Consider the following 27,375-nt stretch of genomic DNA (forward strand, 5'->3'; position numbering starts at 1 on the left):
TGTGCTCAGTCTCGACAGGACGTGTATGGCCCTTAGCTAAGCTAATGGACAATTTGTCGAGGGATCAGCGAGAACAATGATAATCATCCTGTCCTGTATGCTTGCTTTGGTGCAGCACTCGAAGAAAAGCGGATTCATTAAAGCCAAAAGGAAATGGACGTTTTTATCTTGATTAATCTTTATGGATACGCGCAAATCATCTCGTTCACTTGCATCGGATGAGACTCTAAGGGGCTAGAGGCGTCAAATGGGTGGATCGGGTCGGGTCTGAGTCGGGTCGATTATGATCCGACTCATATTGACCCGTCTAACCCGTTTTGACCTATATTCAATAACCCATACCCGACCCGACTCATAGCGGGACCCATAGCCGATCCGACCCATTTTGACCCATACTACTAAATCGTACTAATATTCTAATAAAATCTATATATCATATTCAACCTATTTTAAGCTTTTCACACGTATATGTTACTAGATGAAAACTTCATATCAAATAAAAAAGAAAATTAAATAATAAATAATTAGTAAATAAAATAAAAATAATATTACTAAAATACTTTTATGCAATAAAAAATCAAGTGAAAATTTTTCCTATTTTTTAATTTTTAAATATTTTGTAATCAATTGAAAATTTTTCCTATTTTTTGCCCTCACTGAGGGGGCTGGTGCGACCTCCAAGATTAATACTTCTTTCCATGAAGAGTAGTGAAACATAAAGTTTGCAGGAAAACAGGGTCAAAGGAAACAGGGCTTCCTAGGTAACAACGAATTAGCTTTCTGATCTCTTCCTTGATCATTCTGAATTGATCCTAGAGAGCGTCCCAGACGCCAGACTTGCCAATGCTTTTGTGTGGACGACAAGCAATTACGTGTCTGATTGTCTGTACTTTTTACAGTTGTCACCTAACCCACTTCCCTGATCATAAAAGATGAACTTACAGAGAAGCTCTACAGTGCGCAGAGTCTCGGTATTGCAATTTGCTGCAAACACTAGTTCACAAAAGAAAAGTGCAGTCAATATCGTCTTTCTTACTATTCTTGGCTCCTTCCATTTTGCTTCACTCAAATTGTGGAAGACAAGAGTAAATCATGAAGGCATTGTTGTTATTGCACTGTGGTTCGTTCTTCGTTCGGATGTCAATCCAGGTCCCTCTTGTAACTCAGACTGAAGACGGCCGGTCGGATAGGTCTTAAAGGTGGCCACAGTCGAACTGACTGTGACCTGCCGAATCCCTGAAGAAGACAGCCATAAACACAATGCAAAAGTGCTTGACAACCATGGACGAAGTTTCAAACGTCTTGTTCTGAAGATAAGATTGAGTGGACAGTTTAATTAGCCTCATTCTGCTTTCCTTCTCGTATTGATTGAGCGCCTTCTCATATTTGTCCATGGTACACTTTTCAGATATCGCGTTACTGTCAGATTCCGAAATTTTCTGTGCCAAACATCTCGCAAGGACTACTGCATCTTCTAGACTCACCGAGCCGCCTTGGCCTATGAACGGACTCATCGTGTGTAATGCGTCGCCTGCTACCGTTACGGTTCCTTTACTGAAGCTCCCTAGCATTAAATCCCAAGGGGCACGATAACCGAATCTCAAGCAAGATAACGACCATCATCTCTTTCGTCTCTTCTGGGAAATCATGGGTTGTTTCGAGGCTCGACATTTTAATCAACTCTTGGTTCTTTGATATCTCCGAGTCTGCACGATACAGATGACAGTAACTCGAGTAAGCACACGGTCCTAAAAAGATTGACGTATTATTTTCACCATTCTAGATGAGTTCCTAGTCTGTTAATTACTGCTTATTTTCCTCAGTTATTTTCCTTTTCTTTCCTTGCTTGTTAAATTCAGATTTTGCTAGCGAAAATAAGCAAGATTGCAGACATAGAAAGACTGTACCTATAGATTTCCAAAGGCGAGTTACGAACCAATAGACCAATGTGTCGTTGACGGGTACTCTTCCAAGCAAAACTTGCTCTTTTCTTGGAATTATAAAGAGGTTTTTGAATTCATGACCTTCTGGGTGGCTCGTGAAACCTCGAATCGCAGATGTAGCAGAAAACTTTGTTGGTTTCATGCGAAAATATTTCAAAACGACGGAATTTGCCCCATCACATCCTATCAGAACCTGTCAAATAAGTGGGAGAAAAGTTAACTCTCAAGACCTGGAAAGAAAGAATGGAACTCTTGGTTTTCTTGAATTAACAGAGGAACCAAATCTATGGAAGAAACTTGTTGACATGTACAAAATAGTGACCTCAGTTTACGTACATATTATCTTCGGAGTTACCATATGCAGATCAAGTACATGTACATTCAGGTCGCATCAGGATTTCAGTTTGGGGAGATTGTCCACTACATTTGCAGCATTGCCGTTACCAATTATATAACTTGTAATGAAAAACAAGATACATATAGTACCTTGGCCTTTATGACAATCCCATTTTGAAGTTCGAGAGCTGCATAAGAAGTCACGGGGTCCAATTTCACTGAGATCACGCGGCATCCGAAGCGAACTGTTCCTTGAGGCAGATCCTTGGCCAAAGCTTCAACAAGATCTCTCCGTTTTATGCATTGTCCTTCCCCCTTGCTGCAAAACGTGCCTAAAAATATTAACACTACCAGTTGCTTCAAGTTTCACAGAGAATTTGCAAAGGGTTTATGCCGGACCTCAGTGGCGATTTTATCAGCATTGTTCCTCGATCAAGCATCATGTTTCTGAATCTGTCTTTGTTAACTATTGTTAGGGGCGGCTGTGACAAAAATGACTACACCCATGGCCTTGTTATACAGCTTTCCTTTAAAATGAGCTGACCCTGGTCATGATTTTTCTCATGGGGCAAGGGCAGGGGAGGCAAAATTGATCAAGGAATTCATATTTCAAATATCAACGAAGAATGATTAGTCAATGGAAATTTGTCAAAAGGAACATCGACTGCTGAAAAATATTAGGCCAAAATCAACTATAGTTTTGGCCATCGTGATCAAGCCGGATACGAGTAGTACAAGAGCTCATGGGGAGCCAATGATCTGTGAACAACCAGAGAGTATCTCTCCATTCTCTTCTCATTTGATCAAGCATGACATAACAAGTTCAGAGGAGTTTGCATATTGATCAAGCATAACAAAAACATTTGTTCATCTAAAGGAAACATGCCATATTCCAATAGAATCCACTTCCTAGACCAATCTGACTCATGAAAATAATTATGCAATAGAGAGAGAGAGAGAGAGAACCCATCAATATGAAACGAGTCTTTTCGAAGCACTGATCCTATTCCAAGATGATCCAAGGCATGCCATCCATTGGCTCAAATGGTCATGGCCGCTCCGGTTGCGCATAAACACTCCAATCTATCTAAGACCAAACTCCTAATGCCCTTCCTGTAAATCATCCTCAGAAGAACGCCATATCATAAACTTCCCTAGCTTTTCGCATGAACTTAAAACTCTGTAAAAACGCAGAAAAAACTAACCTGTGTGGAGCAAGAGCGGTGGCAAGGCCACAGATGCCCCCACCAACAATCACAATGTCTCTCTCTTCAGCTCCATTCATCTTTTCTATCACTTGGAGAGAAAACTTTGACTAGCTGTCAAGAAACATCAACCAAGGTCTATCTGTAATGCAATAATTGGCGACTCCATGAGACCCATTGTGATCTAAAAAACATAGTAAAAAAGTTGCATGAACTCTTCACTTGTTAAAGACGGTTACTTGTTGAATAATAGACTTGGTGCTGCTTTGCTAGTAAAACCGTGCTTTTGCTCCGTACATTCGGACTCTTTGTTGGATTCCCTGGTCATTGAAGTTATGGCTGCCTTTATAGTGGTCTGTGACGTGTTCGGAGGCTTTCTCTCATCCTTCCGATCTTCACGGATAATCTTTTTCCGTCTGTTCTCTTGAAATCAACAGGAGCATTGAATTGCTGCTCTATTCAGCATGAGAAAATTGACCAGGAATTTTATGTCATATACACCTGTCTTAAGCTTTCATGGTTGATGAGTCCATGATGATTGTTGATAAGTTAATCACCATTAGCCAACACATTACTCTTCCTGTGTTGATCTCTCTCTCTCTCTGCATTGCAATATTACCATATTTGCGTACCATATCAAGTAAATCTTTCCAGGTCTCATCAAAACTTCAGTAACTCGAGATCAATCACTTCTTCTTGACTTGGCATCTCATCCGAATGTCTTCTTCTCCCTTATATCGATCTCTGATGGGAAAAAATCAATTTCGTCTAGAGTAGGTAGTCGTCGTCCCCGTTTCTTTAAGCTCCTTTGGCAGTGCTTACTGTCACCTTAACTAGTAATCTCATGGATTTGGAAGATCATTTTGCAACACCTTTGAAAGGGTGGCATCACTTGTCAAAAGGAAAATCATAACAAAGGCGGCATGACTTCATTCATTCATTCCTTGCCTTTCTTATTTTACACGAATCCGGTGCATATAGTCTGAGTCCATAATCCATATCATGTGCGAACCAGTTTTTGTCAGGAAAATTCCTTTTTTCCTCTTTGTTAAATGCCTTTCTTCATCACAAAGATGAGATCTGTCAATTACTCCTCATACATTAGCATCCAACTGGATTTGCTGATGACAATGAATACCTACTTTCATTTTTCTATTCCCGGCTTATCTTTCGGGATTCGATCTCTATCTTGTAATATTACTATGCAAAAATCAGAGGACAGTCCAGTTAACAATCTTGCCAGGCATAGCAAGAATTATCACCAACAGACGGAAAGGCAAAGATTTGCAACTTCTTCTGTGCTTTAAGGTAGAAGGTTTTGTCACGCGATTGTTCCTAAGACTGACTTTTGTTTGGTCCAGAATGGTTGTTTTATTACTGGGATCAGGATAACTGAGAGTTCAGATCATGTCCACGAGAAGATTTTTGTGTACTTTGGCCAGTTTAAACCCCTATTTGTATAATATTCACTTTAAACACTCTTTTGAAAAAGTGAAGATACTTCAGACATTTATTTGAAATAATGTCCCATCCGAACACTTTTTTTTTAGAAAAATGAGGGCACGTTAAGCCATTATTTGAAAATTTTCCTTGTAAAAATGACTTCGCACATCATTAAGAATAATTAGCACGAGCTTATATTCAAGAAATAAAATAGGACCTAACTTCGAAAAAAAAATATCCTTAATAGATAAGGCAAAGCCTTAACCTAATGAAATATAACGACCGGTTGGATAGATGAAGGTAACATGTATGCACTTTATCAAATTATAAGAATGAATTACTACGTCCCTGAAAATGCTTGACATAATTTAAAAAATCAGTGGTAAGCTTATTTTAAAATTAATGTCAGAAGCCAACTCTTTATACCATTCTTCTTTAGCAGATGTAAGAACAAAATAAATAAATAAAAACAAAAATAATTTTCTTTGGTTAATACAACGAAAAATCGGAAAGGGGTATACATGTGATTAATTTACCACAAACTAATTTTTCACCATAAAAAAATCAAAACCGATACACTTGTGGCAAATTCAGCATCCGTTAACTTCTGTTAATTTCTATCATCAAATTGCTTATTTGGATGACACGCATATTAGTTTGGAGTTTTCATCGTCCATTTATCACAACCGTACCAATTTAAGGATTTTTGTGGCATTAACCCAATTTAACGGAAGCTAACGGAGGGTAAATTTGTTACAAATGTACAATTAGGGATAAATTTATCACAAGTGTATAGTTGGGGTTTTTCATGGTCAAAAAATTAGTTTGGCATAAATTTGTCATAGGGTACTAGTTTAGGATTTTTGGTGGACAAAAGTTAGTTCAAACTAAATTTATCACCGTTGTACTAATTAGAGGTTTTTTGTACTATTAACCCTTTATATTTTTTACTCTTACAATGAGAATAATGCATTTCCACTCTGTATAACCTAATGAAATTTAGTGTGCATATATATTACAAATCACCATGGATTTATCGATATTTTGAAATAATATTCTCTATGGATAACTGTTGTTCCTAGTTCATTTTACAATTCAAAGTCTACAATTCAATAAACATCTTTATAATTAGATTGAGACTTTAAAGGATATCCTACAATTTTCACCCTCACTTAACAAAATCTCAATCTTTCATTTGCCGAAAATACGCTCCTCTTATCAAAGTTAAATGTGTTAAATGAGCTAAAGTCTCTTTTTTTTTTTTTTTTTTGGGGGGGACGCCCCCCCGCCCGGGGGAGGGGAAACCCGGGGAAAGGAGGGGATACGTGCTCCCCCCCGTGCCCCGATTGTCCCGCCTGGTTCGAATCGTGGCGGTGGCTAAGTCTCTTTTACTGCTTACAAAAACTTTAAACTTTTATGTTTGGAAAAAGAAAGGCTCCTCTCATTAAATTATGGGACAAGTGCACTAGAAGTCCTAAAACTCATCAAGAAAGTACAATTGAATCCTAAAACTTATAAAAAAATGCAATTAAATCTTAAAAATTGTCAAATTGATTCAATCGAGTCCTTCCGTTAACTATGTTCATTTAGACTAACGAAAAATACTGATGTGCCTTTTTTAAAATATTTTATCTCTCCTACATTGCGATGACGAGGCTAAAATATGAACATAAGGCTAAGCCTTAATTATAATTTTTTAATCAAAATATTAGTCAAGAGAAATTAAAACATTTAAAAAAGGTATTTATAAAATACTAAAAAAGACAAAGGCAGCAGGCAAGGCCTTGCCACCGGTGCCCTCATTGCTTGAAAGGGTTGCTAGGGGCTTGGCGAGGGCCAACGACCTCCAATGATCTCAAGCGAGGGTCGTGGCCCTTCACCCGAAGCTAGGCAAGGGTCGTCGGGCCCTTGCCTTTGGTCCGCAGGGGTCACCGACCCTCGCGGAGCCCTTGCCAACCTTTTTGCCTCTCCTTTAGGCGAGCTACTTTGTTCCGAGGTTATGGACCGGACCAGTTTAAAGAAATAAATTTTTTTCTATTTTCTTTTCTTTTTTGTGTTTTTATAAATACCTTCTTTTTATGTTTTAATTTCATTTAATTAACATTTTGGTTAAAAAATGATAATATAAGCTAATTCCATTTAATTAATATTTTGATTTCAATGATGATTTAAGCTAAAACGACATTGTTCTAGCCTTGTGTTCATATTTTATCATGCCATCCCCACGTAGGAGAGAGAATATATTAAAAAAAAAGTTACGTCAGCATTTCTATTTGTTTAAATAAACATGATTAACAAAAGGATTCAATTGCACAAATTTGACAAGTTTTAAGACTTGATTGTACTTTTTGTAATTTTTGAGACTCAATTACACTATCCCGACAAGTTTTGAGATTTCTAATGCACTTATACCTTGAATTAAAAGCATTAAAAGTTTGTCTATATGACTCAATGTAACGAATAATCGAAGTGATCGAGAGGTCAAATGGTATTTACAAAGGTACAAACTCTTGGCAGACGGTTCACTTGATAATTGATGGGATCATTTTATAGTGAATTTGAAACCCAAATCAATCTCTCTCCTCTCTCTCTCTCTAATGGAAAAATCCTCCAATTAAGAATAATCGGTTCCAGGATGAATCGGTTCTAAGACTTGAAGCTAGAACCTATTCTATTCTACATATCTTGGTTCCAATTTTTCTGAATGTGAAACTGAACTAATTACATTTGAAACAGCCAATCTAGCGAAATCAAATTATTCATATTGTGTATGCTACCTTAGATAATGTCAAGTGGCCCTTGGGTAGACCAACGAAAATGCACTCTAATTTCAGACATTCATGGGATCTACTCCTCAATTTATAACTTCTCATGTTTTTTCCAATACAAAAGGTGTTAAACTGTTTTTAAATAAAATAGACCAAATAAAATTGGCAATTCATAGTATTAACTTGAGAATCGAATTAGCAATGGCGGATTCCAAAGTTTTACCCCAAAAAACCTACTCTCTCTCTCTCTCTCTCTCTCTTTTTTAGGGTCGAAAACCAAAGAACCTACTCGACTATCCTGAGAATCGGACGATTCAGTCCGGTTCCGGCATTGAAGCGGGATTGATGTTGACCCTTGTATTTAAAGTAAATTTCCTATGTAATGATAATTTATCCACCTCTTGACATTATCGATGGTTGGGATTATTAGGTTCACTATTGGTATAGAAGGCATCATGCATCTTAATTATTAGATGGATGACACGTGTATTTAAATAGAATTATCAATTAAAAGTGCAAATTATATTTTGACTCGTTGCAGAAGCAATAAAAATTCCTAATATTTATGAAAATAGTCCAATATTATATGGACCTTCTCCCGTGCAGTAGGTCCCACCTTCCCCCATCTTTGGCGCCCCCTCCTGCGAGCCAGGAGTCGCAGAATCCATGGTCCAACCATCGGAGGACTCGACCCTCTCTCTCTCTCTCTCTCTTCCCCAAGAGCTTCTGAGCATAGTGACCCTTGGATTCTGGTAATGTTTCTAGTCTTTTCCTCGTTACAGTTTCTCCGACATGACAAGAAGCCATGGTTTCTCTCGGATTAACACCAGATTTCGTGCTGTTTTGTCTGAGACTGAAGAGTTCAAGTGAACCCAGATCGATGCTTACAGATTTTCATATGTTCAGAGTCGTTCTTTAGGTCAGTGACGTTGCTGGTCAAGTTCGCTTTTAGGAACTTGTTGGCCGACTTAAGTTCCGTTCAATATGGAGATACTTGAGACCAATTGTTGGATAAAGGAGGACGACCCTTGTTTAGATTTTGCCCATAGCAGCTAGGGTGTTTGTAGCAAAATATGAGGAGAAGCTAAGAGAGATTCGATAGTCTCTTCTTGAGATGATAAGATTTTCGCCCAAGAAAATGGAAGCAATGATGGTTTTGCAAAAAAAAAAAATGAAGTTGATGCTCTGTGTTTAGGATTTACCTTTGGAGGACATATCCTTGCTACTGCGTTTAGGATTTACCTGGGATTCACAATAAAGTAGTTGTGGATCAAATTTTTATTTTTGTTTTTAATTTTAATTTTAGTATTGCGATTCTTCTTTATATCCTGTGATGGCTATCCTTTAAATGGCTGCTTTTTTTTTTCTTGTCTAATGTAGGGATGGTTGGGAATTCCTTGGCTTCACCTCTGCTCTACCTTAAACCTGTAAGTTAAATCTTTGTTCCTCGTCCGTATCAAATTTCGGGCACATGGACGAAAATTGAAGTGCCTTTCCTTTTCTTCTTTGGCATTGGGAAGCACATGTGTGTACTTCAAGATTAACCGCCTTCTGCAAATTTACTTTCACGATATAAGCTGCAAGGAGGTCTTTCATTGGTCTGTAACCACCAGAAAGTGAGATGAAGAAATGTATTACTTTCATGAATTTCCCCGAAATACAAAACCACTATTTTATTCACTTGACCGGCTAACTTCGAATGCTTTCAAACATACATTGCTGAGGACATACCTGAATTTTTCAGAGTTCCTTGTGAAATTTTATGTCCATTGTGCCAGTAATCATCTCAGCAGGTTTTAATAAGACAAAATTGCACCAGTAATCATCTCAGCAGGTTTTAATAAGACATATATATAAGCAGGAGAGGGCCCTTTTACTTGTGGATGAGTTATACCTTGCAGTTTTGTGAATGGAATGTTTCTCTTTCAAAAATTGGACATATACAAGGGCTTGATTGATATCCAGTTATCAAGCTCTCCAAGCTCCAATGTCCTGCCGTTAGATTCACAGCTTCTTCAGATGCTGATTAATTTGTATCTTGAGATTTGATTATTGCGATTCACTTTGTTCTGAAAATGAAAACAAGAGTGAGGGTGACCATATTTGGAAATTATTATGGGAATTCTATTATTCTATGGGGTTCACGCAGGTTGCAGATTCTTGGGTACACATAAAATTATTCTACGTTGCTAGTTAGGTTGTTCCCCGTAATAATGGATACAAAGGAAGGGTGGGTGATCTTCTCCTGCCCATCCTTAATTGCATCTTGCTTTCCTGCCTACCACCTCGTTCCCTTCTCAAGGTATACTTACCTATAATTCACTTAACTCCTATCCCACTTGATGCCTACGGTTTTTCAGAACACCTAAAGGAAAAAACAAAAAATTAAAAAATCTACGGATTGAAGAACCTCTGAAGAGAGATGAGAGAAGCAGGTTCACAGGGTAAGTGTCCAAGATATGTGCCTTGGTATGCTTGACCCGTCCGTACTAAAGATAAGCCACCCTAACACCTCCTCCCCTCTCTTCCAACTCGAGATGGAACAAATGGAGGACAATTATTCTGGTGATGTTTGGTTGCTTTTTGCAGTTTATTGCTTTTCAACAGCCTAACTGGCTGTAAAAGTTACATGTAGAAGAACTAGACAAACATCCATATTGGACATGTAGATGCTCTAATGAGAAGGTGGTATTATAGGATGAAGACGCAAGTTCAAGGGTAAAGGAAGATCTAAAATGACACGAATGAATAAATATGGAAAGATGTGAGTATATTGATCATACATCGGACTTGACCCATAATAGGGCACAATGGCCAAAAAAGATATATAGCTGATCTCCTGGATAGGATAAGGCTACACCATTGTTGTCCTCATCCCATTCGCAGAGTGGCATACGAAATAATACTTCCATGTATTTAATATTGAACTTTTGCAATCATATAACATTAAAGTACCTTGATGATATCTACCTTGCTAGCAAATTAAGCTTTGTTGATTTGAGCTTATTAAGAAAGAACATTCCTGCGCATGAGCGTGATTTAGGAGTTGGGTTGGCAATTGGAGAAGGTAGTGAAATTCAAGATATCACTCAAACCTCTAGTAACAGTTGCAATATCGTGTGCTAGAGGAACTATAAAATTTAAGTGAAACAAGGAATTCCATGCATGCACAACCTGTTCAACCTGCCGCGACCTTATTTCCATCTCCTAATCACACTATATTTTACAAACTGGTGGATTGATTTTTTTTTGCCACTGAATCTTTGTGGCTAAGCCGAGCACTCTCAATATTCTAGGGAACCTCTTTGATAATAATTAATACCTGCAAATTACACTCCTCGAGATCCTTAACTGTTTGTCCTTGCTGGCTTAAAATTTCGGTCAAGTTACAGAGCAGGTGGGTTTTGTTTGTCCTTGCTGGCTAAACTGTGTTATAAATTAGGCCAAATTACATTGCAGGTGGGTTTCGTTCAAACTATTGTCTGCATTTGTCCATGCTTTCCTATTTTAGTTAAACACTTGGTATACTGAAGTATTTGTTTCTGTTACTATTTTGTTACCATTCTGTAATAAATGGTAAATATGATAACTATGTCTGTATTATCAACGAGTGAAAAGCTTGTTGTAGGCATGTGTTACAGAAAAGCTTCTGTAACACTTGGTAAATATGTTATCAGCAGCACTGCAACTTGTGCACATTGCATTGTTATTCTTGAAAAATTCTTAAAACAGGTTCATTCTGTTGCTGGGGTCTTACTACTTGCTGAGTCATGTAGCATATTTCGAGTAAAGAAGACATGCTTCGACTTGTGCATGATGAATTTTTTCTCATCCTAACTGAGATATTGAGAACTAAGATGTCAGATTGTCTAGTCTTGGTTACCGGAGTACTTTGTACAATTTGAAACTGGTTTCTCTGGATCATCCTAATGTCTATCTTCCATAGGTCAGATGATTAAATTCAACATATTGCGGACTATTAGGTACATAAGTAAGCTTCTCTCTCATTTCCCTGATTTAGGGAGAAAGAACGGAGATTTGGGATCATCTTGGTTTTTAAGAGGACTTCGCATACTTATAGCCTGAATGGAATATTAGAATCCACATCCCAAAGTCTTGGAGCGAGACTTTAAGGATATTGCGAGTGTACTTGAAATCTCATTGTCATGTTTGAATTTACTATCTGAAGTGTGTCGACGCATCTAACCCTTGGATGCATCTCTTTAGGGGAAATAGGAAACTTGGGAGGGGTAGGATCAATTGTTTGAGGAACGAAAGGCATATCTCAGTTCTTTGAACACAACGAGAGTCGTGATGTTGTATATATAGCTCACAGACATAATTTGCTTCCCACTCCACAGTTTAATTTCCTTGTCTGATATCTTTTGTGCTTCACATTGGCTTTGTTCATTGCTACCTCTAAAATGAACTTGGACAGCATGACAACAGAGTTATCTATGACAAGTCAATGTAATTCGTACTTCAGATCTTGTACTTTCCTTTTCTTTTGAAATCTTCAGTAATCGCATCGAACAATGTGAATTGCAGAGTGATACTGTGACTGTTGCACTTGCTAGTGCTGCTTTAAGCACATCTTTCTCCAATTCGGCCACATCTAAAGTGACGAGCTTAGCTTGGCCACCAAGTCTCTCTGCTAAGAAATGGGTAGTACGTGCAAGTGATGTAACTGTAGATTTAAGCGAAGAACAGAAGAAGACATGGGAAAGATGTAGAGATGCTCTTTCTGTGTTCAATTTCAGCAACGAGGAGGAGGACAAGATACTTGCTAAAGCATTTGGCCAAATTCATTCCCCTTACTGGGGTGAAGAACGTAAAAAGGAAGTCCCTACCTACGAAGCTCTAAGTGAAACTTTAGATTATTTGAGGAGTTTAACCCTCTCAGACGAGGACCTTTGCAAGCTGCTCAAGAAGTTCCCTGAGGTTCTTGGATGCGAACTTGAAGACGAAGTGAAGAACAACGTCAAAGTCCTGGAAAAGGATTGGGGGATAAAGGGCAAGTCTCTTCGCAATCTTCTGCACCGAAATCCAAAGGTCTTGGGTTATAACATTGATTGCAAGGGAGACTGTATGGCACAGTGCACGAGATGCTGGGTTCGATTTTAAGCTGTTGAAGATCATTTCTCCAGCACGAGGCCTCTATAATTTTTCTGTGATTCTTTTGTATGTAGGTCTTAGATAGTCTTTCACATATGTCAAATGAAGCATGACACTTCATACTAGTGTAACTTTTGAATGATAATTATCAGAAACCTTGTAAAGGAGGTCTCTTTTTCTATTCCTCCTACGTAAAATGTTTTGCCCCATCTAAATGAATTATCAGAAACCTTGCGATGTATTTGTGGGCAATCTAATAGAACTCGGCTTAGCGATTCTTTAGTCAATCTCATCGACGAATCTTTGCTGTTATCAGGCAACAGGTTAACTCCACAATGACCCCCCCCCAAAAAAAAATTTCACAGCGAGTACAAAAGCTTTTTCGTTCGATTGCTGTGGGGGTTGGTGCCGTTAACATCATATGACATCACTCATATAACACAATGAGGCCAATCCTTTATCCTCTTTAAGATCTGAAACCATGTACAGCTAATTGAATCAAAGAAAATGTGACCTAAAGTTCCTGATAAAGAGGCTAAACTTTAGGGTTGGTAAACAGATCCATAGGTGCTGCCAACTGTATATGAGCAACAGCACAGAAAAGAACCCATCATAGGACAGCATTCAATTCTTTGCTGTCGTTAACCAAGTGGGTGACCAGGAAATCCAACATCCATAAATGGATAAATGTAGGTGATGGACAAAACTAGATAAGAAAGTAATCTTCGATGCTTTGATTGTCGTAATGGTCCACGCAGTTTTGGTTCTACAAAGTCTTAGTCTATGGCAAGGTTTCGTTTTCCTATCATATTGCTTCACTGGAGTGCACAAAGATCAGGACTTGCGCTGCCAATTGAATCCGCATTTTGTCCGGATGCATGGTAGGACTTAAACGAACTTGACGCGTATATCTATACATAAGAAGAAAGGACAGTCAATCTCTTAAAGTTTTTATGTATCAATAAGACTGACAATCTTATGTCACCAGCAAGGAGGTAAATATAAGTAGGTTTTGGAGTCTATATCGTCATCTATCGTGGCAACGTACCCCGAAAAATCATCAGACATAGCAACAGTTCGGTGTCAATCCTTAACCAATCGAGCGGCACCTCGCAGACCACTTGTACTCCACCGAAACCCCGTGTCGTGACCGGCATCTGCTGCTCGTGTCGTGATAACATGCCGGATAACGGCGGAAACGTACAAGAAGAACAGGAGGAAAGGGTATGTATTATCACTTATGTTCTGTAAAGCTCGTGCCCTGTTAATGAAAAGCTACCCTTTCAGCCGTGATCCTGTGATTATGTGGTTGTGAGTCCCTATGCCATGTCCCAGGACCTCACCTGGAAAGAAAACTTTCCACCTGATGGCCGCTTTGAATCGATGTCTCAGTTTCTTCCCCGCAAGAAATTTTGCTGAGATGCCCTTCTAAAGATGCAAATTTAACATCTGAGGCCTTCTTTTGCAGGACCCGCACGTCAAATTTTCCTAAGAAGATGAAACGTCTCCAGATGGTCCTTCACCCCGAGCGCAAGTTGCTCGTTCGTGGGATGTGAGATGCATGAGAAGGCTGGTTTTTCGTAGGCTTGTAGGGAAGATGGTGTGCAGTTGCACAAGCTATGTGATAGAATAGGACTATGATCAATGTCTTCATTTCCATCCATAATTTTATTTCAAAGATGGTGAGGCGGTTTTTGTTCCATGTAAATTTCGTATATCGGTGAGGTTACATCATGTAGCATGTTGACACGGTATTTCCATTGAATCAAGTGTTCTATCATTCAAGACATGTCTGACATCTTGTTCGGAGTGCAACAAACGATAACCCCCAATTTGTCGGTGATGTAGTTTCTTTTTGTCACATAGGATACAGACATTGTACATTAATTTCGAGCGATGATAGAGATATTAAGCCTTTTTATTGACTCTTGCTAAATAATGTAAGGGAAAATTTCATATAAGGGCATGAACTTGCATCATTTTGTTAAATAAGGGCTTGAAGTAGACCTTTTTTTTTTTTTTTTTTAAAAAATAAGGGTCTAAAGTGCCCTTTTTATTTCAAAGAATGATCTAACTAAGAGTATTTTTATCATTTTCATTTTTTGATTTTTTTTTTCTTTTTTTCTTTGTTTTTCTCCCTTCATTGTCGCCAATGGCTGATCTCACTGCCAACCACCGGCAAGGGCTAGGCAGCCGCACCTTGCCTAGGTGAGGGTCGGGTCGTCATGGCGAGGCCGCCCTTGATCGCCGCGAGGGGATGGTCTCGTTTGGGCGAGGCGAGCCCTCGCCGGCCACAAACGAGGGCTACCTCTCCCGCCACCGGTGAGACAACCCTTGCCCTCACCGATGGTCGGCCATTGAAACTAGCCATCAACGAAAATGAAGGGGAAAAACAAAGGAAAAAAAAAAGAGAAAATAAAAAATAATTAAAAAATAAATAACGAAAATGCCTTTGGTCATACCATTCTTTGAAATAAAGTCATCTTCGGGCCCTTCTTTAAGAAAGGGAGAGCAGTTCAGACGCTTCTTTGGAATTTTCTCATTGATGTAACGACAACATATTGTTACGGGGAAAAGTACCAAAAAAGTTTTAAACATATTGTATTTGTGCCAATTGAGTTCATCCGGTCAATTTTGCTTAAAAATCACTACATGGATGCCAACCGTCCTACGTAACACGACTAACGCCGACATAGATATTTTTCAATATTTTTTTTAAGAAATTAAAATTTCAAATTTTTTTCCTTTTTTCTTTCTTTTCATTCTAGCGAGCGAGGCTAGGAAAGCCCTTGACAGATCAAGGTGAGGGCCACCTCATCGGGCGTGAGCTAGACTATGAATGCCCTCGCAAGATTTGGACGAGGGCTACCTCGCCTAGGGCCATTGTGGCCCCACCGGCTCTAGGCGAGGTGACCCTCAATGGCCAAAATGAAACAAAAAAAAAAAAAAAAATTACAAATTCAATTTTTCTTTAAAAAATTTATTTAAAATATCCATATCAAGACCGGCCGTGTCATGTAGAACAACCAGTCCACGTTAGCAATTTCTTGTCAACATTGGTCGGATGAGCTTAATTAGCACAAATACAAAAGGTTTATGATAGATTTGGCCTAATTAAAAGGTTTAAAGTTGAATTGGCACTAATACAACATGTTTAAGACTTTTTTGGTACTATTGCCTATTTTTCGATTAACCAAAAGGGAATCCACGCTGAAGTAAACTTGTTGATTTAAACATTGAGTATGATATCGATCTCCTCAAATCATCTGATGGTAACCGAAATTTGGCAATGCATCACTTGGTAGTATTCTTATCGTCTCAAACCTTTTATACACTATTAGGATAGCCAAATGTCATCAAACTCAAACAGCTATGGTCGTATCTCACGCCACCAACCGATATGATGTGCAAGCAATCAATGATACCATCCGAACTGCATGTACACAGCGGAATCCGTCTTCAAATTTGCCGAGAAAATGGAGGCGGGCGAGGCATAGGCGGTCACAACACACGGCGTTCTCTCGCAAACCGGAGCAAATCGTATACATATATCGATGACGTGATGTGCGGTGACGTCTCGATATTTTCTGTAAAGAGGCGTGCAGCGAGGAGGAGTGCCAAAAAAAAAAGGCAAAAAAAAAAAAAAGACAGCGACCTAATCTAATTCATGGGATTTCGATTTCACCACATAATAATACCGGCAAATTGAAGCTTTGTGCGTTACTCGGTCATTCACGGCAAGTGAGTTTGCCGAAACAAGTGGTATTCAATGGAGTCACATTATGCGTTGCGCGGGAAACTCTCCCCATCAAGAGCCTCCTCCCACTATAAATACTCTCGCGAGCTCTCGAAACTTCATGCATTCTGCTCATCTCTCTCTCTCTCTCTCTCTCTCTGATCTGCGGTCGTCGCGCATTCGTGTGCTCGTGGGAAAGGAAATGGCGAGTGCGAAAACGAGCATCCTCTTTGCAATCCTCTGCCTGGTCTTGGTACATGAGGTACGCTCATATATATACATGTGCCGTGCTACTTAAGCGTTCGTACCCGGCATCGTTTTAGACTGTTCTAAACAGATTCAAATTCGGTGTGGAGGGGTTGAAAGAGATTCACTGAGAGTGGAAGTCTTGACTTAAAGTTTCTGTCTTTTTCTTATTTGGGTTTGCAATGTCAGCTGCTGATTTTTGATGGAGTACAATTCCAAGCTGAAGCTCAAAAAATTGGTAAGGTCTTCTGCAGATTTTGATCGGCGAAGCTACGCGCATGCTTTCGACCACCCAAAGAACAGACACATACAGTGGATGGCTACATTGATTTTTGCGATTTCTGGTGATCCTCTGCAGATTGCGAGAACAGGTGCAACTACAGATGCAGCAAGTCGTCGAGGCACAAGATGTGCATAAAGGCGTGCAACACGTGCTGCCAGAGGTGCAACTGCGTGCCTCCCGGTACTTCTGGGAACGAGGACGTTTGCCCTTGCTACGCCAACATGACCACCCACGGCGGCCGCCACAAATGTCCCTAGATCGCATCGTACATGTCGAAGTTCGACTCGGACATTGGATGTAATAATCTGTGCTGTGCTGCGTATCCCGCTGTATCTGTGTTCACGTCCGTCTAAAATCTGAATGTAGTTCGTCGTGCCCGCACGCGGTTCATGCATGTGTGTGGGAAGAAAAAGTGAGGTTGGGTTTGTATAAGAAAAGCAAGTTAATTCGGATGTGAGAAGTGGTTTCTATGTACTTAGCTGGATCCATCGTGGGTTCATTTCCAAGCAAGAGACCTTTCGGTTTAGTTAGTTGCTAGATAACATGTGTCTCTGAGTTTCCTGGGAGGATTATGTACGGATGGTTATATTCTGCAAACGATTAAATAATCCGTCAATGTCTAGATTGTGGCTTGCTTCTTTAGCAGGGTGTGGATGAAATCAAGTTCTATTTCTCCTCGGATGCTCATTCGACGGCCATTTCGTGCCGAGTCTCATTTCGTAAACCCTTCTCACAAACCATCTCCTATTTGAGACGGGATTGAGATGCTATAGCTAATGAAATCATCTGCAAGAACAACGTAGTCGAATCTGCTCGGGGCAGGAAAAATAGTGTGGACATTAGGATGTGCCGGGAATGCTTCTGAAAAATTGCAAAGCTTTAGAGATAAGGATACGCCGTTGAATTATCTTCGATGTAAATGACGCCCCATTACTAAATACGCATCTTATCAAACGATGAGACAAGAGGAGAAGCCTCCAATGCAGTAACCCGACCAGGGCCGTGCTGCCGGCGCCATGGGTGTAGAAAAGCTGCGGATCTTTTCTTTTCGGGAGATAGAGAGACTGCTGATGAGAAGTGAATGCATCTTGTGAAGTGGGATACTCTCTCTGTGGTGGGATATCGGATTGAAGAAGCTTGAGGTGATTAATGGCGGTTTTCCTTGATGAAGTTAAGCCAGAGGGGGGGTTGACACGAAATTTGTTGGGCCTTTCAAAACTTGGGCTTTGTAATTGCTATGAGTAACCCGAAACGGAGAGAATATTTTCTTTGGCCCAAAGCTGGTGCCTTTTCCCGATCGCCCGCGCCATAACAGCCGGTGTCAACTGGTGGCCATCGGCCGGGTTTGCATCTTCGTCTCTCTCTCTCTCCCGCCCCCCAAAAAGTATGGTGAAGCGGAGGAGGAAATCATCGCGGCGCTCGGACTCGGAGACGGACACGGAGACGGAATCGCCGTCGCCGTCTCTTTCGAGCTCCGATGGCTCGGAAGAGTCCTCCGGGAGGCGGCGACACCGCCGCCGGAAGGAGCGGAGCGGTTCTAGGAGAGAGAAACATAAGAAAAGAGAGAGGAGTGGCGGCAGTAGTAGTATTAGGAAGAAAGAGAGGGGACGCGTGGATAGAGAGAAGGAGCGGAAGAGGTCGAGGAAGGATGAGAAGAGGAGCAGCAGGAGGAGCGCTCGCGATGGATCTTCTGGCGGTTCGGATGCGGAGACGGAGAGAGCTTGTATTCATCCGGAATCGGTTCTGAGGAATATGTTGTTGGAGTTCCCTAGTGTAGCGAGTGACTTGAGGCAGGTAAAGCTCAGATCTTTTGCTAGTTCTGTTTGATGGAATGTGATCCTGTCTGAATAGTTCATGTTTAGAGCTCCGCTTTGATCGGTTTTGAGTTTTGAAATGAGAATAGTTGAAAAAAGAATCGCAGCAGACTGAAATTATCAGCACAAGTTCTGGAAAATCTCGTTTCTTTGAAGCGATCGTTGGATATGAAACTTCTGTCCCTTGTCTATACAGCGAAGGTCAGTTGTCCTTTTTAGAAGCTAAGCTGTCGCAGAGGTACCGCCTGAAGAACTGTGAGCATTTTGAGTTGTACTAGTTATTTGTTCCATCATCTTTTCACATGTTTATGTCCCGGGAATAAGAATGTGGTTACCGTTTCCTGTCGGTTGTTGCGCTCTTTAAATAGCTTATTTTGGATGAACCTCATCTGTTAAGCTATTTACTCCTTTTCCGTCTTCTCCAATAGCTTCTGCAAATGATTGATAGTGGACAAGCAGTTGACATCAATGGCATATCCGAAAGATTGTTGGTTAGGCATTTGAAGCAGCTCTTCCATTCACTCGACCTTGAGGAAAAAGATGGAGTATTCTTACTGCCACCAAGTAGCCGTCCAGTTCTGCACGTTGTTGGACCCTTGATTGAAGCTCATATGGAGCATAAAGAGGAAAATCTTAAACAGCCTGAAGTTGTGAAGAACTCACAGCTGGAGTCTAACCATCGGGAGGGCATAAGCGGTGATGTTTCAGAGGAAGGTTCTTCAGCTCGTAGAAGGTATTATGTCTTTCGATCTGTTTGACTGGATAATAAATGAAACAATGACATATAATGCTTGATTTTTCAATTTGACACTAGCCCAGTATCATTTCCGAAATCCAAACATTGGAAGTTGATATTGCACAGGTAGTTCCATTCTTCTTTTGTATATTTAACTGCTGCTACCCATATAAACAATTGATTGCTGAAACATGTTTTCGTAAATTTTTGGTAAATGTGGTTTATTAAAAGTTTTTCCCTGTTATGGTTTTTTTCGAGTACCCGTGAATGCAATTGTCTCCTACCTATGCTTTTAATTTATAGTCCAGAAGGCTCTTTTGAACCTAATATTGCTCAAGGTTCTCCATTTGTCTGCCAAGTGCCAATATGGTTGGAATAGTGTCGACAAGTGTTGAATGAAGCTATTTAAGAATGGATTTCGGTTTTCAACAGGATTTTAAGCTGGGCCGGGAGTAATTAATACCACACTCACTCTTCTTGACATCATCGAACATTGTGAAGCTGCTTGGATCAAATCTTCAAGACAAATACATTCTCTTAGTGCTCAAAATGGAAATACCGTGAGGAGGTCACAAGTTGATCTGGTGCTAAAGATCTGAGCTGCCTTTAGACATAATTCTTGCTTGCCGAGTACTCTCCATAGAGACTACCTAGCCTCACGTTAGCGAAGGTTGAGGAGAAGAATGTTTAAGAGCTCAAGATAGAATTGTTTTAGAAAAATTGCAGGATGTTAAAAGCTTTGTCTCTATAGGTGGAGTGATTTTTCAAAGTTCTTATTTTGTGTAGAAGCTCTTGGTATAGGACAGGACATTTCATTGTCCAAACAAAGAAATAAGACTGATTGACAAATGACAAATGAAATAGGAAGTTGTGATCAAGTTCAAAGGGACATATTTCCAATGAAAGATTGGTGGAACTGACCTTTGTATAAAATAGGGCTGCCTCAGACTTTTTACAGGGACAACATTCAAGCCACACACTTATGTAGTTAGGCATGAATCCTGATAGGAGTGGCCTAATTGATTATTGCCGTATTCTTGTGTTTGTACTTGGTTTGTATTTTGAAGCTTGTTCATGTAAGTGCTCTGATTGTAACTGCGGATGCTGCATTGCAGGGTCATTGGTCCAGAAATGCCGTCAGCTGAGTTGTTGGCTGCCGCGGCTAAATTAACCGAAGCACAGGCTGAGCTCAGGTGTTCCTTTTTCCCTCTAACCCCATGTGGTTTGCAGCAGTGCTCTACTTAGGCACTTGTTTGGGAGCAATGTTTATTTCCTAGTTTTAGGTCATTCTTTGTGAGTATATGTGTTCATGTGTATAGTCTTATGTAACACTGTGTATGGACCCTTGCATATTCTTAGGGATGCTGAATTGGAGGAAGATACAGAATTATTCATTGGACCTGCACCACCAGCTGTGGTTGCTGAAGCTGAATCTGCAAATGAAGCAGAGCGTTTTGAAGAGGTTTGTTATTCTTCTATGCACCATGGTTAATGTACTTTGTGGTATATCAGTCATGCTGGATTATGGAATATGTCATATAGACTCGCTCTATAACTAATGGTGGCATTGTAAAATGACAAAGGTAGTAAGCATAATAAGGATGACATAGAACTCTTGTTGATATGAGGAATATATCTGGCTTACCATTTGACTATGAGGATGCTTGCATTTGAAAACCATTGTGGCGCTGAGCACTGTATGCAACTAGGACTATAGGGCAAACCAACTGATAACTTGAGGCATGTCTAGCTCTTAGAAGGTGTGAGTCATAAGTAAAGGCTATCAATGGGATTCTCAACAAAATTTGCTTGAGACCCATTGAAGCCTGACCAAGAAACTGCTAACCATCACCTGCTGCATTTCCATTTGGGTAGCTATGGCCATCTCTTGCTCTGTTGGTCTCAATTGGTTCGTGGCAGGTGTTTCCTTCCATTCTCAATCGTGTATGGAGAGGAACAGAAGGACCTTTTAAGAATGAAATTTGTTACTTTTTGTTTCCTGGGAGGTAGTTGCGGACTTTTAGTTGTCGTGTATAATGGCAAAACTTTTTATGGAAAGCGTGTATTAGATTTGGATGTAGACCTCTTGCTTGTAGTTTTTTTTTTCTTTGTAGATAGTTGATTTTATTTTGTAAATTGGTACCTCCTTTGTTCTTCTTGGTCAATGAAAGACTTAATAATTATTCTGAGATAAATTCTTTTGACATAAAATGAACTCTGTGTACATAATTTATTGTGTTGAATAAGTCATATGGTGTAGTAAGATATCAAAAAGCAGCACGTATGGTTTAATACTCGGACAGCCACTGACAGGAGAGCTAAGTATTTTTCAACTTCTTGCGTAATTATTATGAGGATCTGTTAATGTGTCTTAAGATATTATTTTTTTGGTCGCATGGATATTCAAATATTTCATCAGCTACTCAATTTCCATTTTTTCCTCTATTTATTCAGGTGACAAGAATCATGGGAGCTGAGGTTGATAACCCTTATGATGTAGTGGGCGTGAACCACAACATGTCCACCGATAAGGTGAAGAAAAGGTAAACTACTTTCCTGTGCGTGGATCATCTCCTGTCTTTGGAACAATTTTGAGAGCTGGACATTGATCCATAAATATTCGATAAACTTTCCTGAATTATTGCTTGTGAAAAATGAAAAGTAAACGGCTAGATCGTTTGACCTTTTTTTTTTTTCCTTTTGCTCCGCCTGATTTAAAGTAAGTCAATATAGTAAACCAATGATACCACTCTTTATGTTATAAATGTAAACATGTCAAGAAACTTTGGATGGGGGGCTTGAGAGGAGTTGTGATAAATGTTTATCAGTGAAATTTGTAGAACTTCTATGTTTCTGTCCATGGATTCGATTCAAGAATGGAGGCAATAAAATATGTAGGGAGTTATAGTAGCTGAGATGAATAGTTTTGCACCTTATTGATGTTTAATAGTGGATTTCTCTCAACTTATTGATGACATAACCAGCAACGGTAAACTAGTCTTCTCCTACTAACCCAGGTTGGTTAGATAAATGTTACTAGCCATTGCGCTCAAATTCGTCTGATCTATTGTGTAAAGTCTAAATGCTCCATATCTCTTCTTATTATCTCCTTGCACGTCCTTTTGGGTTTTACCCTTTACTCCTTTATACCCGAGTCGCCGATCCACTGATCACATCTCGTGGAGTACGAAAGGTGTTCATTCAGTGAGACCAAGTCATCTAGTACAAGCCTTTCCTCTTATTATACTCAATTATAAGCCACATGTACTTTTCCTCAAATAATTTCATTTCTAATTCTGTCTTTTCTTGTGTGCTCGCACATCCAACAAATCATTCTAGTCTTCTCTACACTCATTCCGAATGTTCTCACGACACTTCGTGCCATAAAGCATGTTGTTCTTAATTGTCATCCTATGGAACTTTCTCATAAGCTTAAGTGGCGCCCAACAGTTGCACATAACACTAGATGAACTTCTCCACTACATGGATCTTGCTCATACTCTTTTACTCTGTCTTGCAAACATATAGTTTTGCATTCACTCTTTGGGACGTTATGGTCTTTCAATCCTCACCAATGATTGCTGTCACTTTAGCCTGAATGAACCTGGATACATTACATATGTCTCCGTCTCCAAGGGCTATACACTTACTTTCTCTGTGTTTCCATTCTATTTGTTAATTACTGCGAAGTAAAACTGGATCTATGCTTATAATCACTCTACTATCCTGAGGTCGAATTGCTATGTATCCCCTAATTGTGGAGAGAATTACAGTCAACAACCTAATCTTGTTTTCAAAATTATAGTAGGTTTGATATATATTGAGTAGTTTACAGGCTGTGTATTTGACAGGTGTCTGCATATTCTGAAATCTTTTTTCTTACATGTTAAAATCATTATAGGTACTGGAGGTTGTCTCTTTTGGTGCATCCGGACAAATGCTCTCATCCACAAGCTCACCAAGCATTTATCAAACTGAACAAGGCATTTAAGGATTTACAAGATCCAGATAAGGTGAGATAAAATTAAATACACAATTAAAGATACTTTATATGCTTTTGTTCTCTCTCTCTCTCTCTCTCTCTATAGAAAATTGGGGGGGGTGGTTGTTGGTTCCATCGAAACCAGTGTTTTAATGCCTTAAATACGCTGCAGAGGGATGACATCACAGTGATTTATGTCTCAGTAAAGAGTGCAAAGCAGTAGCAGTCTGCTGCTCTTTCTAGTCATTGGATTGACATTTACTTATTTTTCCGCCTTTACTAACAGTGCTTTGTCCTAAGTATTATATCTGAGGTTGCTCTGGTCCTTTTGAGACGGATCCTTCTCTTAACGAAGGTACCAGTGTTGAAGGTCCATTTAATAGACACTACCTTGGTTGTCGGTTTCTTAGTTTAGGCAGAAGCAACACTCAGACATATACTTGCTCCTAACCACATTATCTTTGCCTGTACATGTGGTCTCCTTATCAAATAGAGAGCTTAAATTTCAAATTTGTATTCAAACCTTGGTTCTCAGAGACTTTTTTGGACTATTGGTCCTTCCCAATAGTAGGGAGTGTCTTTAAAATTAGAGTTGTGTGCAAAGATGTTAGCCCATGTGCATATATGTTGTTGAAAGAGCAAGTGGAGGAACACTGGAGACCATTCTGGAGTTCTATCTGCCTTTTTTCGATTAATATTTTTCATCTTCTTTGTCCAGCGAAAAGTATTGGATGACAAAATCAAACTGAAGGAGGAACAAGAGGCATTTAAGGTGTGCACTTTGTTATGGATCAATATCGTTGAGGCAATATATTAGGAATATATCTCACTGGCCTCAAGACTGATGGAGTTTCTTTCACCTTAGATTGAATTGAAAGCAATGCGTGAGGCTGCCCAGTGGAGGAGATTGCAGGGTATGCTATTTCTGCTTATATGCTGTTAATCCTTTTCCCTGAAGTCTCTGATACTCAATTTTAACTTATACTGCTATGGATTGCCTTAGATAGAATGAGATGGATCAAATGGTCCAAATTTTTTTCTTGGAAAAGTAGATAGAAGAAAATACACTAGTTTAATGCTTTGATGAGTCAGTACGTTTGTTGAGGTTAGAGAAATATGAAACAGGGTTTTTTTAGGAGTCTGCATCACTTTCAGTATTGTCTTATTGTACTGCATTTTTGCCAACTACTACCACCAATCATATTTAGTCAGTCATGGCTATAGCACCCAATTACTTGCCAATAAATGTTGTCGGGTGCAATGCTGACAAGGATCTTTAACTGTCACCACCAATGGGAGATTGTCGTCGGGTTCAATGCTGACAAGGATCTTTAACTGTCACCACTAATGGGAGACTGAAATGTTGTCGGGTGCAATGCTGACAAGGATGTTTAACTGTCACCACCAATGGGAGATTGTCGTCGGGTTCAATGCTGACAAGGATCTTTAACTGTCACCACCAATGGGAGACTGCTATCACCCATGAGAGTCTGAGTCGTGTCTCGGTCCCAAGGTAGCTGATCATCCTCGGTCAACTACCACCAATTGTTATGTACAAATCCCTTGGCACATTGACATATAGTCTTCTAGTTTCTTTTATTAATCTTTTTATGCAACACTTTTATATGGAAAATGATCAACCAGGAATTAAAGTCCTGAACATTCTAATTTTCTGTATCTGGTGAGTCCTGTGAAAAGAATTGAAAACATTTGATTATATTCATGTTCAATTGGAGGTGGTCCTGAGGTTCTGCATCGTCACGTAACTATTGACTCCTGAGTGTGTGTGGCATGAGTGAACTGATGTCAGAATTACTTTCATTGGAAGAACTAAAGCAAATATTCGTTGGTCTATTATTAATTATTAGTTGTTTTGTCAGGTATATCCATGGAAGGTGATGATGAGCTCTTAGCAGACATACAGGTTAAAGAGATGCCCAAAAGAGACGAGTGGATGACAACTCTACCTCCAGAAAGGAAAGTAAGATCACTCATCCTTTCTTGATCTTATTAAAATTTCGCAATTGCATTTTATGTCAACTCTCATGTTAGTTGACAGGGCCACATAAATTTTAGTCCCCTGTAACAAATAGAGTTTATTGGTAAACAATGGTTATAGGAGGGGAGTTAAATATCTCAGTGAGTGGTCTGTAATGTTCTGATGCATCACTTGATACCAACTTGATTAGTCGGGCAATGCTGAAAAATCCTTGTAAGGTCCATATCATACTTACAGTTTGAGAACTAGTGCATGATTAGTCTTGTTCAAGTTAGTTTTGGATTTTCATCTATTTGCCCCTGAATAGTGGAAGACCCTGGAGAGGCACGTCATATATACTGTAGGAGAGTTGCTAGGGCCTCTGACAATCATTGAGCTTGTCTGATCATATCGCTGTTGTCCATGCTATGTGATTCATTTTAACTAAGTTGCGGTAAAAAGTAAAACACACATCAAGCAAAGGGTGATTTTCATTGTAGACTGTTAATCGCCATCTTTCCTCTAATTATAGTAAGGCCCACAAAAATCTAAATCACCTCTCAAGAGAGTTAAACAGCACTACCTTTTCTTTTAGATAATTTCAGTCAGCTTCTTTTGGTTGCCAGGCCGGTGTGTCTATGCAATCCACAAAATTTAGCAAGGGCTCGAAAGAAGGCCGTGGTGACACCAGTGTATGGACTGATACGCCATCAGACAGAGCACAGAAAGCTAAGATGACGTAGGTGCCTCGTTTTGAAAACATTCGGAAACTCCAGCTTTGCTGTTTTGATTCTGCTCATCCGTACAATTCACTTTCGACATGGCAGTTATCTGGAGGCATACAACGAGGCTACGGCACTTGCTTCAAATGAAGAGGAAAAGAAGAGGGTCAAAGCAGACGGGGACTTGGTGGACATGTACAACAAGGCCAAAAGATCGAAATCATTGGTTCAAAAGCACCAAGAAGAGTCTACGAGCCGTTCAAAGAAGAAGCAGAAGCAGCAACCACAAGAGAAAGAAGATTGGTTGGGGAAACATCCATGGAAACCATGGGATAGGGAGAAGGACCTAGTCGCTGGGCGCCAGAGTGTAAACCTCGACTCCGAAAATATGGCTCAGGGATTGACTTCTAGGTTTTCCTCTGGAAATTTCCAAAGGAACTTCCTCTAGGTCCTGGGTGTATTATTGCCGGATGAATTTTTTCTTTTCTTTTTAGGTAAGAGTTTGTTTATTCAGCAAGATACTAGGAAAAAAAGGATGTTTAAAATGTCTTATAGTGTGTTGATAATGTCAACCATTCCCGAAAATCGTCCTTTCTCATGATGAAGAAAGCAACTTGTGATCGGTTGAAAAGATTGAAGAGACTAAAAAAATCGAGACTGGTTCAGTTCCTGTTCAGATGGTCATTTCTACAAATCTCAAGGATCCTCGGAGATTTGCAACGTTTGACTCACATGACAATTCCTAATGGTCGTTCATTGAAAAAGCGTTTTGGGTGCTTGTGTGGTATTACATTTTGTATACGAACTAAGATGCATTAAGATACAACAGTGCTTAGGACAGTGGCTCAGTTCTTCGATAGATCATAGAAAACCTTGGTTCAGAATTTCGACAACCAACCCCTTCAAGGTGGATTCCCGATCGTTCAAAAAGGTTGATTCCAGGTTTTATCCCCATGGATGCATCCCCAATCTTCTCTGCAGAAGAGGCTAGAGGGTTGTGTTCTTTTCTGGGCGATGTTGATGGCTGAAGCCAAGCAGTAAAGCACTCACATTCTTTACGGCTTAGGC

The 27,375-nt window shown here is 39.7% G+C and overlaps 4 protein-coding genes across 6 annotated transcripts; 3 read left to right on the forward strand and 1 right to left on the reverse strand.

The window, feature by feature from the left end:
• Window positions 1-1,551: 1,551 nt before the first annotated feature.
• On the reverse strand, window positions 1,552-3,711 carry LOC115755488 (monooxygenase 1-like). The gene is made up of 5 exons (XM_048273493.1): window positions 3,485-3,711; window positions 2,679-3,392; window positions 2,430-2,598; window positions 1,908-2,136; window positions 1,552-1,706 (listed from the first exon to the last, which is right to left on the reverse strand). Exons 2-5 carry the CDS (start codon window positions 2,720-2,722, stop codon window positions 1,552-1,554), a joined length of 597 nt encoding a protein of 198 aa, XP_048129450.1. The 5' UTR covers window positions 2,723-3,392; window positions 3,485-3,711.
• A 4,580-nt stretch (window positions 3,712-8,291) lies between these two features.
• LOC115755515 lies at window positions 8,292-12,993 on the forward strand. Of its 2 annotated transcripts, XM_048274781.1 has the most exons (4): window positions 8,313-8,447; window positions 8,555-8,614; window positions 9,076-9,122; window positions 12,244-12,993. In XM_048274781.1, exons 3-4 carry the CDS (start codon window positions 9,078-9,080, stop codon window positions 12,817-12,819), a joined length of 621 nt encoding a protein of 206 aa, XP_048130738.1. In that variant the 5' UTR covers window positions 8,313-8,447; window positions 8,555-8,614; window positions 9,076-9,077; the 3' UTR covers window positions 12,820-12,993. The 2 variants fall into 2 exon arrangements, with proteins under 2 accessions (XP_030550813.2, XP_048130738.1); XM_030694953.2 differs by lacking the exon at window positions 8,555-8,614 and having other exon boundaries at window positions 8,292-8,447.
• Window positions 12,994-16,677: 3,684 nt separating this feature from the next.
• On the forward strand, window positions 16,678-21,297 carry LOC115755497 (cypmaclein-like). Of its 2 annotated transcripts, none has more exons than XM_030694918.2 (4): window positions 16,678-16,808; window positions 16,982-17,030; window positions 17,151-17,444; window positions 21,285-21,297. In XM_030694918.2, the coding sequence occupies exons 1-3, from the start codon at window positions 16,749-16,751 to the stop codon at window positions 17,330-17,332; spliced, it is 291 nt and encodes a 96-aa protein (XP_030550778.1). In that variant the 5' UTR covers window positions 16,678-16,748; the 3' UTR covers window positions 17,333-17,444; window positions 21,285-21,297. The 2 variants fall into 2 exon arrangements, with proteins under 2 accessions (XP_030550778.1, XP_048129559.1); XM_048273602.1 differs by having other exon boundaries at window positions 16,724-16,799.
• On the forward strand, window positions 18,374-26,933 carry LOC115755496. Its single transcript, XM_030694917.2, has 11 exons — window positions 18,374-18,869; window positions 19,318-19,622; window positions 20,741-20,818; window positions 20,985-21,087; window positions 22,080-22,168; window positions 23,527-23,638; window positions 24,326-24,379; window positions 24,473-24,521; window positions 25,488-25,588; window positions 26,212-26,324; window positions 26,413-26,933. Exons 1-11 carry the CDS (start codon window positions 18,462-18,464, stop codon window positions 26,753-26,755), a joined length of 1,755 nt encoding a protein of 584 aa, XP_030550777.1. The 5' UTR covers window positions 18,374-18,461; the 3' UTR covers window positions 26,756-26,933.
• The last annotated feature ends 442 nt before the right edge of the window (window positions 26,934-27,375 follow it).

This window comes from Rhodamnia argentea, chromosome 2 (genome assembly GCF_020921035.1).
Source record: "Rhodamnia argentea isolate NSW1041297 chromosome 2, ASM2092103v1, whole genome shotgun sequence".
Lineage (NCBI taxonomy): Eukaryota > Viridiplantae > Streptophyta > Magnoliopsida > Myrtales > Myrtaceae > Rhodamnia > Rhodamnia argentea.

Bases quoted from the DNA above. Each gene is read 5' to 3' on its own strand.
- LOC115755496 (XM_030694917.2), top strand. From the start codon at position 18,462: ATGGTGAAGCGGAGGAGGAAATCATCGCGGCGCTCGGACTCGGAGACG. The intron at 23,639-24,325 runs GTGAGATAAAAT...TTCTTTGTCCAG, and splicing joins ATTTACAAGATCCAGATAAG to CGAAAAGTATTGGATGACAA. The intron at 26,325-26,412 runs GTAGGTGCCTCG...TCGACATGGCAG, and splicing joins GCACAGAAAGCTAAGATGAC to TTATCTGGAGGCATACAACG.
- LOC115755497 (XM_030694918.2), top strand. From the start codon at position 16,749: ATGGCGAGTGCGAAAACGAGCATCCTCTTTGCAATCCTCTGCCTGGTC. The intron at 16,809-16,981 runs GTACGCTCATAT...TTGCAATGTCAG, and splicing joins GCCTGGTCTTGGTACATGAG to CTGCTGATTTTTGATGGAGT. The intron at 17,031-17,150 runs GTAAGGTCTTCT...GATCCTCTGCAG, and splicing joins AGCTGAAGCTCAAAAAATTG to ATTGCGAGAACAGGTGCAAC.
- LOC115755488 (XM_048273493.1), bottom strand. From the start codon at position 2,722: ATGATGCTTGATCGAGGAACAATGCTGATAAAATCGCCACTGAG. The intron at 2,599-2,678 runs GTCCGGCATAAA...CACGTTTTGCAG, and splicing joins CTGATAAAATCGCCACTGAG to CAAGGGGGAAGGACAATGCA. The intron at 2,137-2,429 runs GTACTATATGTA...CTTATTTGACAG, and splicing joins GGATTGTCATAAAGGCCAAG to GTTCTGATAGGATGTGATGG.
- LOC115755515 (XM_030694953.2), top strand. From the start codon at position 9,078: ATGGTTGGGAATTCCTTGGCTTCACCTCTGCTCTACCTTAAACCT. The intron at 9,123-12,243 runs GTAAGTTAAATC...TGTGAATTGCAG, and splicing joins CTCTGCTCTACCTTAAACCT to AGTGATACTGTGACTGTTGC.